Below are 11177 nucleotides of genomic sequence, written 5' to 3'. Positions count from 1 at the left end.
CAGTTAATCTTTGGCGCCATGAAATCTGTCATTTGAAACCACAGTGACTCGACAGTCGTCACTCTCTTCACTTTTTAACTTTTTGGTTTTATTATATCTCAAGCAATCGTCAGTACAACCTACGCATCCAACCCTTGCCCTAAAATGCCATCTCCCTGTTTCTCTATATGCATGATCATAAGATAAAATTAGGGCATGAAATTTGAGGATTCAGATTTCAGTTGAAAAGGGGCAACTTTTCTAATCAAGTAAGTTTTCTTTCTAATTTTGTACCTCTTATATCCTTTTGTTGTTTGATTTAATCATTTTATACCCAACATAGCCACCCTCCTCTTCTTCTTCTTCTCTCGCCCCAAACCCTAATAGCTCAATGCCGTTGCCAATTGCAGAAAAAGATTAGTTTCTGAACTTTTAAGTGATTGAGTTGGATAAATTTTGCAAGTTACTATCCTTTGGGATTAGTTAGTATTTAATTGAATTGGTTTAGTACTGTTCTGCTTCTTGTTAAGTAGTTAGGATCTTTTGGAACTTGCGAATTTTTAGAATTAAATTACTGTATTTCAGACAATTCCCCTTTACCTTTCAGGATACCAATTCAGAATGGGAGAATTTTTCTTTCTGATTCTCATTGTGTGCTTTGATTTTATTGTTTAGTTTTGAGGAAGAAGAGTTTTGATCACTGCTCCACTATCTCTTGCTCTGCAAAGCTGATTCAGAGACAGGCCTATTTTGAAAAAGCCATTTTCCTGCTTTCCTGCTGATGCACTATACTTACCCAAATTTTTTTGTGCCACCTTCTAAGAACAGTGAAGCACCTGAGTGGAGATTCAGCTTTCATATATGTATATCATTATTTTCTTTGTTATTTATTCTTCAAAGTGGTGCTCCCTAACTAAAATAATTTACAGCTTCCATAAGTCCAAAGGAAGATGGGAGCTACCAGCAAGATCAAGATGGAGTTTGGCATGCGAATGGCGAGGCATGTGATTTTTAGGGAAATCATGAGTGGCTGCAGAAAGAATTTGTTATTGTCACCATTGTCGCTGCAATTTATGTTGAATTTGGTGGCTTCAGGTTCCTCGGGACGCTCCTTTGATCAGTTGCTAAGCTTTCTTGAATCTGAAAGCATTGGCGATCTCAATAAGCAAGCTTCACAAATAATGGCTATTACAACAAGCGAAAGATCCTCCAATAGCAGCCGTCAAGAATCGGTATCTGGCCAGCAAGGACCCTTCTCTTCTTATTCTTTAAGTGGAATTTCTGGACCCTCCATCAGTGAATATCAGACACCACTTGTAGGTTTTGTTAATGGGCTTTGGGTTGATCATCGATTCCCTCTTAAAGAGTCTTTCAAAGAGATTGCTAAAGATGTTTACAATGTGGAAGTTAGAACCATTGACTTCATTACTCAGGTACCTCTCAGTGACTCTTGCAATTCTGCATTAAATCTTGTCTAAGAAAGCTTGATTCTCACGGTCTTGTTTAATTAATATCTTTATTGTTGGCTTTTTGTTTGCAATTTTTGAAATTCAAATGAATATATAAAGCAATTTATCATTTTTTCTCATAATCCTTACTTAGCCTATGAGCTTCTAATGTTTAGTCCAGTGCATCATCTTGTTTTCCTTTATGGTTTGTTTGTGCATGTTTCTTGACAATCTACCAGGTTGATTAAGGGGAAAAAAGAATTCTGCTCTAATTAAAGTTGAAGGGTTAAAGAGTTCAAAATACTAAATTCAACAAGACTAACCTATTGTGAAAAGACAACAAATTCTAAACTTAAGCCAAAATCAATTGATTATGTCTTGAAAATAGCAAATTGATTAATAAATTAACCCCTTGTTTGGAATCCAAAAATTTTCACAAGAATTCAATTCAATTTAATTCTTTTCTATCAATTTTTTTTTTTCGTTTGGAATGGAAGAATTTATTTCTTTTTCAACTTACAAAATTTTTTTTTCAAAGGAAATGAAATTATGCATGCTTTTGTAAGAATTCATTTGAATTCTTTTCTTGCAAAATAAATAATATCAAATGGTGGGTAAATAATATAATAATGAGTCATTAGGTTGTGTGACAGTAATAAATTACTATTTTCATCGGTGTCCTTATTAGAATGCCTCAAAGTTCGCTTTGCATGCGGCTGAATTTTCCCTTTTTTTATTATTGTTTATTTTTGACAAAGTTAACACAAATAATAATTTGCATAACCAGCTTTTTGCTTGCGTTTGTATGGTTTTCTTCACAATACATAGCCAGTCTTCTTATATAAGGTTGAACCATCCATTCAAAGTAATGTCTATATTAATTAACATGCATGTCAATGTTTTAGTCTTGTAAATGGAAAATGTTGTTTTTTTGAAGGGTAAGCAAGTGAAAAAAGAAGCAAACTTGTGGGCCAAAAAGGCAACCAAAGGTCTTATAAAGAAGTTGCTTCCACCTCGTAGCTTTGACAAAGATTCAATGCTTGTATTTGCCAATGGTTTATACTTCAAAGGAATTTTGGTTTCTGCTTTTGAACCTTCAAGAATTCGTTATGAAGCCTTTCATCTTCTCAGCGGAGCAACCATAAAAGTTCCCTTTATGACTGGTGGCTCTGGTTCTGATATGAGGCCATTTTATGAATCCTTTAAGGGTTTCAAGCTTCTCAAATTACCATTTAAAAGTGACCAGGACAATAAGCAATTCTGTATGTACATCTTTCTTCCTGATAAGAAATTTGGATTACAAAAATTAATGGAAAGGATCAACTCTGATCCAAGATTGTTACATGGCCAGTTGGAACTTGAGAAAGTAAAGCTTGGTAATGTGTGGATTCCGAAGATGACATTTTCATATCATATTGAAGTTTCAAGTGTCATTAAAGAACTAGGATTAACTTTGCCATTCAAGGAGACAGATGGTGAGTTGAAAGAGATGGTGGATTCTGCTGACGGGGAGAAAGTTCGTGGCTCCAAATTGATTCACAAAGCTCGCATACAAGTAAGTGAGAAAGGAAAGGAGGCTGCAGATTGTAATGATCTCCTTTCTGAAGTTACTTGTGGATCAGATGTTGATGTCCAGTCTCCTCCCAGTTTTGTTGCAGATCATCCTTTTATATTTATGATCAAGGAAGAAAGATCTGAAGTTATATTTTTTGTAGGAGCAGTATTCAATCCTCTTTTAGAGGCTTGATTAATCATTTTGTTTGATATGATAACGGTACGTAGCATTTGATTTTGGTTTATATTACATGATTAGAAATTTTTGTTAATGCAGTTCAAGATTGTATATTTAGAGTGAGAATAGTCGGTTCAAATCGAAATAACCAACTGAATCGAATTAATTTAGAAATTCAGTTAAATGTTATATTCTGTTTTGTTCATTTTGATTTTGATAAAAAATTAAAAAAATCGAACAAAACTGATTAGTTATTAATATTATGTCATTTTGATAATACATAAAGAACAGACTCTAATTAAAATTGAAAATATTTCAATTGGATCATAAGTTACTTAAAATAAAGTGTAAAAAATAAAAAAAATTATGAAAAAGTCTAATTGACCGAACTGAATTGAGTCAAATCAGATCGGTTTAATTTATTTTTATTTTTTTTCGTTCATTTCGGCTCGATTTAAAATTAAAATGAAATGATTGAATGCTCATTTTTAGCTGCATCAGTGCATTTCCTTAACAGAATATGTTTATGTTATATAATATCAAGGGAAAAATATGAACATTTTAAGTAGGGACTTGTAGCTTTAATTTTGAAAAACTAGTATAATATAGTAAGTCCATTTGTTGAGAAAAAAAAAAAAAAAACATCTAATATTGTTGATAGACCAAGGTCTAAGAGTATAAATGAATGAATTAAGTCTGAATTTTGAATAATTTAAGTTTAATTTGTTAAATTTTTTTTAACTTTAAATTAAATTTAAATTTGACTTATTTCAAAATCAAACAGAATTACATACTGTTTAAATTTAATCAATTTTGCCAATGAATCAAAATAACTTAATTTTTATCATAATTAAGTTTTGACTATTACCAAGCAACTCATCTTATTTATTATTTATTAATTTTTACTTTAAAAATAATAAATTTAAAAGTACAAAATATAAGTTAAATAACCATTGGCTTACAAACTTATAAATAATACATTTAAAAAATAATTAATTTAAATTAAATTCTTATCAAATCTAAGTATCGAAACAATTTAATTCATTCACAACTTTACTATAAACATGTCATTTTTCAATTTTTGATTAAATGACGTTTGGCGGCTTCAAACCGATTCCTTTTGATGATTTTGATAACTTTAATAAGATGTTTTAAAAACTTTCATTTTTATATGAAGACCCTGAATTTTAATCGGTGCATATTAAAATCATTTGTCTTATTGAAAATTTTTCCTTTTTTTTTTACCATGCAAATGTTAATTGCATTTCTAAAGTTTATTGGGCAGCAAATACAAGTCAGGATAAAGAAAGCTCAATCCAAATCCCACAAATCAAAGCCCACAGCCCAAGAGCATGTCTGTTCAGAGCCAGCACTGCACCGCTTTCACCGCCAACCCGTCGCACCAGAACAACCAGGCGGAGAAGATGACCGGTACATTCCAAAAAGCAATCCACAGACAAGAGCACCAAGAAGCACCGAGTCAAACAGAACCAGACGCGACGAAAAGAGCAAATGAGGAACCAAATCAGAGCACACTGCAAAACAATAATCTGGAGCAACGCCACCATCCACAACCAAACCAACAAACAGCAAGAAAAGAGGTTCGATTTGCCAACAAAACAAACACTACTCAAAGGAGTTGACGCGACAGAGCTTGTATGGGAGCATTACAATAGCGCATCGTATCATGCGAGCAAAATATGATCAGAATAGTGAAGTGCCTAAATAAGAGTGCATTAAGGAGGTTTACAGATGAAACTGGTTCTCTCTTACTCATTTATGGTTCAAGCAGTACAAAAGCTCTCAAGAGTATTTCATGCTTGATCATGAATTCATTGTTAACAGAACTACAGGAAGTATAATGCTTCTCTTCTAGTCTTATGATTTTAATTAGGTAAACCCAAGAGAACTGTGAAGGAAATAAAGATAAAGAGCAAAAGAATTTTAGTAGAATCCTTTACACTGAATTTGGCAGAGACTGCAGGAACTCGATATTGTTATCTTGTTGACTTCCCAATGGAGTGCAGATACACCGAGACAGAGACAACACTGGAAAAAAATACACAATAATTCTCATGTCAGTGAACAAAACTATCTTGCATTTGAATATTGAAATAATAATATTCCCCTGCATATGTTATGTGGCAGGTGTGGAGGATTAGGGCAACATTGGAGGCAACAAGAAGTTCAAATAAGCTTCTAAACTTTTTATCAAAGTCCAAATCACAACTTGACTTTTTACCTAAATAAAAACTCAAACTTTGCATTTAAGTTCAAATAAATCCTGGCCTAATAAAAGGTTAAAATGGTTGTTTGAACTTTGATGAAAACTTGAAGGGCTTATGTGGACTGTTTCCAAATGAAGGCAGATATAAGATTATAATCTCTACCATTAAGAAAATCACATGTGATTATTGTATGATCAGTCCTATCACTGCACATGATATGTGGTTGCAGGACAGAATAATCTTGAAGATTGATGCATAGACTACAGTAAGGTAGATGGAGTGTTTAATACAGTGGCTTACGTTGAGCCGAGGAAGAAAGCAAGGGATAGATGAAAGCCAAATAGAAACACAGAGACAACTGCTGTGAGAAGCATGGCCACTGAAGTAGCATAGACCTGCACCACATTTGGAAGATAAATTAATGCAAGTGTGTAACTACACTTGAGATATCATACTACTCTGACACATGCATCTCCTTTTCTTTTCGACTATATAAAAGGAAATTTAAAAAAGAAGAAGAAGAAGAATAATTTCGGAGTTAAACCCATGTACAAGGAAAATAAAAACCGGTTCTTCATATCAACTGAGCAACCAACTTTAGCCTTAGACCTCACTGTCCCAATATATAGTATTTCATACTCCCGCCAATTTAAAATACCACAATCTAAAAACTTCAAAATCAAACTGAAAACTGGCAGACAGAAAGAGAGAGAAAAAAAAAAAAGAGATCATTTTATGTTGGTAAGAGTAATTAATATAAAAAAGTAGCTAGTGTTCCATGTAACGAGTATCACAGATTTACACAATTTTCATCAAAATAAGGGAAAAAGGTTATCAACGTGCAGTGCTCATGTAAATTATGTTTTACCTTTACGATGTTGTCCGCATACTTCATTACCATGGATACAGCAATACCACTGGGCAGGAAAAATAAAAATATCAGTCTTAAGAGGATAGTATAGAATAAAGCTTCAAAGATGAAAAAAACTAGCAATATCATGAATGATATTCATTCACCAAAGCACTCCACTAGGGTTGCTGAAAGGTTGACATTCTTAGTACCATTTAGGCAAATCACTGGAAAAAAATGACAGGTGGATACTGAAATAGGCAACCCTTGTTATGTATTGCCTCTTTTTTTTTTCCCCTATTATCTCATAAACCCATTTGAGTCATTTATGCTACCACCAATCCAGCTTCAATATGTGTTTCTCAAACTCCTAATGATGGAAAAATCCTCTTAATACCCAGAAGGAACAATCTCACTAAAGAGGGGGGAAATCCTAACACCAGCCAATAGAATGGTAGATGACAAAAGCTATAAATAAAATTGTTCAACCATCGTCTTCTAACACTTTATCATATGTCACTAATCATTTCCAGGAATTCAAAATATATTCAGCTAGCAAAAACAGTACAAAAATAGAACTAATAAAAAAAGAACTATTGATAAAGATGACACGCGAGAAAAGGGACATAACAAACCTGAGTGCATGATTGAGAATCATGAGAACTGTAATTAAGGAGTATCCATGGAAGAATCCCCTGAAGATTAAATACAAAAACATAAATGAGACAGAGACAATCATTGCTGAAAGTAACAAGTCATTTAAGTTATTAAACCACTAAGCAAAAAGATACGGCCTTTTTCGTTGAAGGTATTGTTAATCAGTGTAATGAGATATCAAGATATAAACAAAGAATAAGGGAGAAAAAGACAGGGAAAGCATAAAAATAACGGGGAAGTTCAAATTTACTTGTTCATGACTGCATCAAAATCTTGAATCAGAATGGCACCAGCATTGAAGACCATCCCAAAGACATACAACCAGAAATTTTGCACGTTTATGTTTCTTGAAGGACGCTTTTTAATTATAGCCTGTCAAAAGCAAAACGATTAACTTTTTACCAATTCCGCTTTTAGCACTCAATTCCTAGCAAGCAAAGATATCTAAAGCATAAATTGAAAAATTATTTGCAGCTCCATGAAATTAAGATACAAACAATACAACTGAAAAAATACCTCAGTGTATACTCCAGCAAAACCACTTAAAAGTGCCATTACCTGCAAAGGATTCAGTGATTAGGAGGTTAACAAATAAATAGGGGCAATAAGACTTTTTTTTCATTCAATTTTTTGTTTTCAACAAGGTCAGAAAGATGCAAAGGACTCACAATGGCCATTATCCAACCCTGATAAGGTGCTTGAAGAACATGATCAGAACTGCAAAAATATGTCATTTCTAAGTCAGCCACTCAATTAATAAACAAAAGAATTAGTAATTGAAATGAAATTTGTCTTCATAAAGAGGTCAACCGCAATGTTAGAAGGTCCACCGGCCCTCAGCTTATGAAGATAGGTGACCCATCCCATTAAAACCCCAAATCCAACAGAATTTGAAGCAGGGATCTCCATATTGGAACATCCAAGTTCAACTATTGGAGCTCCTCTTAATAATAAAATGTTATTGATACTCTATACGCGAACATGGTATAGATAATGATTGATAGTTTCAAAACTTTGCCCATCTTTGAACTCCATAATATTGGAAAAGAATGGGGTAAGAAAATTGCTTTATCCATTACTCAACTATGAACTAGGTTGTGGGTTTCAGACATGCAATATGCATGTCTATTAGTAATATGCTGAGAGACAATGTGGAGCAATCTTATCACAAAGAAATTGTAAGTAAGGTAGAGGTCAGTCTTACGAAGGGTTCAATTGTGCTGTGGTACATCCAGCACATAATAGAATGAAAGCTGCCCATTGAATCTCACTTAACCTGAAAACAATATATTCATTAGAATGTGGAGCCTGAAAAGAATTTAGCAAAAGTTCTCTCTCTCACTCAGGACACATCCTTGAGCATATATTAACAAGCCTTAGGTTCCATAATAATGATATTCAACATGGTAGAAACAGAAAAGACTTGCTTTCTCTTAAGTATCAGTTGATATAAAACACCAGTGCTGATAATATTAAGGTTCTTGAGTATCTGATAACCTGGCGCATCCACATAGGCAAAGATGTAATACTGCCAGAAAAATTGGAAACAGATTATAAGTTTCACAAAACAACACCGCCATGTTGTTACAGCTAAAATTACAGTCAACAAACAATTAGCTGAGCCTACCTGAAGCAAATTCTTGATGAGGTAAAGAGCTGCAGGAATGGGATAAACACTAACTTCATCCAAAGTCGTAGTCAACCTAGAGATTCACAAAGCACAAGCCACAAGCATTACAAAATTCTTCGTATATTAATTCAAAGAATAATTAATAGTAATTGAAAAATGAGCATAAATCCAAGTCAATAATTCGATTGTAGAGGTCAAATTTTAACAATTTCAAATGGTGAAGAAACAAAAAAATAAAAATTCACTTGGATATAATTCCATAATTTAAAATTTTGCTACAGAAAGCAGTCGAACCATATCAAATATGGATTTAGGTAAGTCTCATTAGGTTGCATTTCTCATTTACACAGTCATAGAAGAATGCCCTTCACTCGTGGTTAAAAAGCAAAACAGGGAAACTACTATTTCTGAGATACAAATTAAAAAAAAAAAAAAAAAAGAAGGTAACCTGTTATCTACAGTAACACCTTCATTTTTCCAGATTCTTGCCAAGGCTGCAAGTGATAGCACACATTTCAAAGTCTCCACCTAACCATACAAAGAGGACAAATGCCAGCATGTTAATGTATTTTTAACAGTCAATACAGGTACCTAAGTGGATATGATTATGAGTATATATATAGGCAGATTTAAACCACCGTTCAAGAGTTACACTATGCCCATTTTTTTAATAGCAAATGGGATATATAATTTGCTCACCAAGAAATTTGCTGTAGTAACACTGTACTCATACTTGCCAGCTCTCTTGGACCAAACAATAAGTATGGCTTGCGAACTAGTGAGAATAGTCAATGCAAGAGTAACAATTGTCCTATTCCAATGAACAGAAAACAGATTATATATACAAAAAAGAACAGCATATATATTCTTCCTTTTACTCCATTTCCTCAGTTGGAGAAAAGAACTAACAATGCTGCTAACAATAAATAATAAAAACAGGCCTTACTTGCTCTTCCACTTGGATCTCTCATTTGGAACACCTCCAGTTGTAGCCACATTACTTATAGGAGCTGAAAAATGAAAGAAAAATAAGATGCACAAACAACTAATTTAGTGGGTTAGATCTTGATTCTTGAAAACTGAATAGATTACACAACTGGCAGGAGCATTAAAAAGTTAAAATATTATTAAAAAATAATACCTGAAAGAGATTTCTTTCTTAAACTCTCTATGTCATCACCATGGACACCCTTGTCTTTATCCTACAATACAAACATATTATTCAAATTATCAAACTACTGATCCACTCAGAAAAGAAAAATCCCAACAGCATCAGAATGCATAAGTTTCACTAAACAAATTGAAATATTAAGAGCAAACGGTTTACTTTTCACTAGTTAACACACATCAGTAGTACTCTTAAATCAAATGAATTCGACAAGTATAGTTTAATAAACCCAATTAAATAAATAAATAAAAGAACTTTAGGAGCAAAATGACCCTCTAAAGAACTAGCCATTTGTCCAAACCGTGCCAAATTAGAGAATGTAGTGTAGAACAACAAGAGAGCAAACTTGACATAATGCTAAGCAAATGAGGATCAATCGATTTAAATAAAGCAGAAGATAAATCAGAGTGAACCAAATACCGATTTGATACTAAGATAAGTGGATTCAGAGTGCAAAGGAATTGAAGAGAAAACTAGCAAATGGGAAGCAGACCTCGTCCTTGATTTTCCTGTACTCCATTTACAAATAAACCCAGAAAGTAAAATCACACGCAGATCTCCCCCTCAATTGCTAAAGGATAGAATAGAAACCAACATCTCTATTCGTTTCGTTGTCTTTCAACTTCTATTTCTTGCTGTAAATGGTGAGGTCGCCATTAAATTTCCTGTATTCCAGTTGCAAAACATACCCAGAAAGGAAATTAAGTCTCTCGATTGCTAATGCAGCAAGTAGAAACTACCACTGCTGTTCCTCACTGTCTCCTTTAACTTTCAGCAGCATTTAATGTCATATGCTGCAAAAGAGTTGTCCACTAGCTTATCTTCAGAGGAGAAAGGTAAAGATACTTACGATTTTAATGGCTTCTCTGCTCTGGATCGAATATCAATGCCCTTAATGCCCCAATCTTAATCAATTTTCTCCTATTCTTCAGATGCCGATGGACGCAGAGAAAATTGCAAAGGTTGATTTTAAAAGAGAACTAGGATGCATCAGAAAATGGGGAAGTTAACTTAGAAAATTTTGGTAAATACCGAACTAGATATTTTTTTTTTAACTCAACTAAATATATTGTTTTGAATTAATATGGATATCATGTCCCATCTAATATTAAAATTTTTAATTGATGCTTAAAAAATATTAAAAATTTTAATTGAATTTTAAAATAAATATAAATTATAATATTAATTAAATATAATCGAATCAAATTAAATTAATTAAATTTAATTTTAAATTAAATGGACTAAATATTAATCTTTGTAAAATAATTTATCATATTTTTACATTTTCTAATAATCTAAAAAGAAAGGATTTTTATTATATTAATTTTAATAATTATTTTTTCACTTAGAAAATTAATAATTCTTGTATTTTTTTTTAGAAAAATAAAAGAATTATTTTGCACTTTACAAAGAAATGCAAAGAGGATTAGTGTCACGGTTTCAGATTTTGACACTAGCCTTGAAACTGTGTGGCACTTGATTTGA

At 32.8% G+C, this 11177-nt stretch overlaps 2 protein-coding genes across 5 annotated transcripts; one reads left to right on the top strand and one right to left on the bottom strand.

Annotated features, from left to right (window-relative positions):
• Positions 1 to 3257, top strand: LOC110607676 (serpin-ZXA). 2 transcript variants are annotated; one of them, XM_021746827.2, is made up of 4 exons: positions 1 to 248; positions 655 to 842; positions 909 to 1412; positions 2365 to 3257. In XM_021746827.2, exons 3-4 carry the CDS (start codon positions 930 to 932, stop codon positions 3172 to 3174), a joined length of 1293 nt encoding a protein of 430 aa, XP_021602519.1. In that variant the 5' UTR covers positions 1 to 248; positions 655 to 842; positions 909 to 929; the 3' UTR covers positions 3175 to 3257. The 2 variants fall into 2 exon arrangements, with proteins under 2 accessions (XP_021602519.1, XP_021602530.1); XM_021746838.2 differs by lacking the exon at positions 655 to 842.
• Positions 3258 to 4377: 1120 nt separating this feature from the next.
• Positions 4378 to 10703, bottom strand: LOC110606112 (CMP-sialic acid transporter 2). 3 transcript variants are annotated; one of them, XM_021744888.2, is made up of 16 exons: positions 10186 to 10703; positions 9666 to 9726; positions 9471 to 9534; positions 9224 to 9335; positions 8973 to 9052; positions 8522 to 8597; positions 8322 to 8422; positions 8099 to 8170; positions 7563 to 7611; positions 7411 to 7452; positions 7145 to 7266; positions 6873 to 6932; positions 6256 to 6304; positions 5688 to 5782; positions 5121 to 5208; positions 4378 to 4812 (listed from the first exon to the last, which is right to left on the bottom strand). In XM_021744888.2, the coding sequence occupies exons 1-15, from the start codon at positions 10210 to 10212 to the stop codon at positions 5157 to 5159; spliced, it is 1062 nt and encodes a 353-aa protein (XP_021600580.1). In that variant the 5' UTR covers positions 10213 to 10703; the 3' UTR covers positions 4378 to 4812; positions 5121 to 5156. The 3 variants fall into 3 exon arrangements, with proteins under 3 accessions (XP_021600580.1, XP_021600573.1, XP_021600564.1); XM_021744881.2 differs by having other exon boundaries at positions 4378 to 5208; positions 10186 to 10357; positions 10543 to 10703; XM_021744872.2 differs by having other exon boundaries at positions 4378 to 5208.
• Positions 10704 to 11177: the final 474 nt, after the last annotated feature.

The sequence above is a fragment of the Manihot esculenta genome, chromosome 2 (assembly GCF_001659605.2).
Source record: "Manihot esculenta cultivar AM560-2 chromosome 2, M.esculenta_v8, whole genome shotgun sequence".
NCBI lineage: Eukaryota > Viridiplantae > Streptophyta > Magnoliopsida > Malpighiales > Euphorbiaceae > Manihot > Manihot esculenta.
This window is presented reverse-complemented; position numbering and strand designations above follow the sequence as displayed.

Bases quoted from the DNA above. Each gene is read 5' to 3' on its own strand.
- LOC110607676 (XM_021746838.2), top strand. From the start codon at position 930: ATGGGAGCTACCAGCAAGATCAAGATGGAGTTTGGCATGCGAATGGCG. The intron at 1,413-2,364 runs GTACCTCTCAGT...GTTTTTTTGAAG, and splicing joins CCATTGACTTCATTACTCAG to GGTAAGCAAGTGAAAAAAGA.
- LOC110606112 (XM_021744872.2), bottom strand. From the start codon at position 10,212: ATGGAGTACAGGAAAATCAAGGACGAG. The intron at 9,535-9,665 runs GTATTATTTTTT...TTCATTTTTCAG, and splicing joins AAGAAAGAAATCTCTTTCAG to CTCCTATAAGTAATGTGGCT. The intron at 7,267-7,410 runs GTATTTTTTCAG...TGCTTTTGACAG, and splicing joins TTGCTGGAGTATACACTGAG to GCTATAATTAAAAAGCGTCC.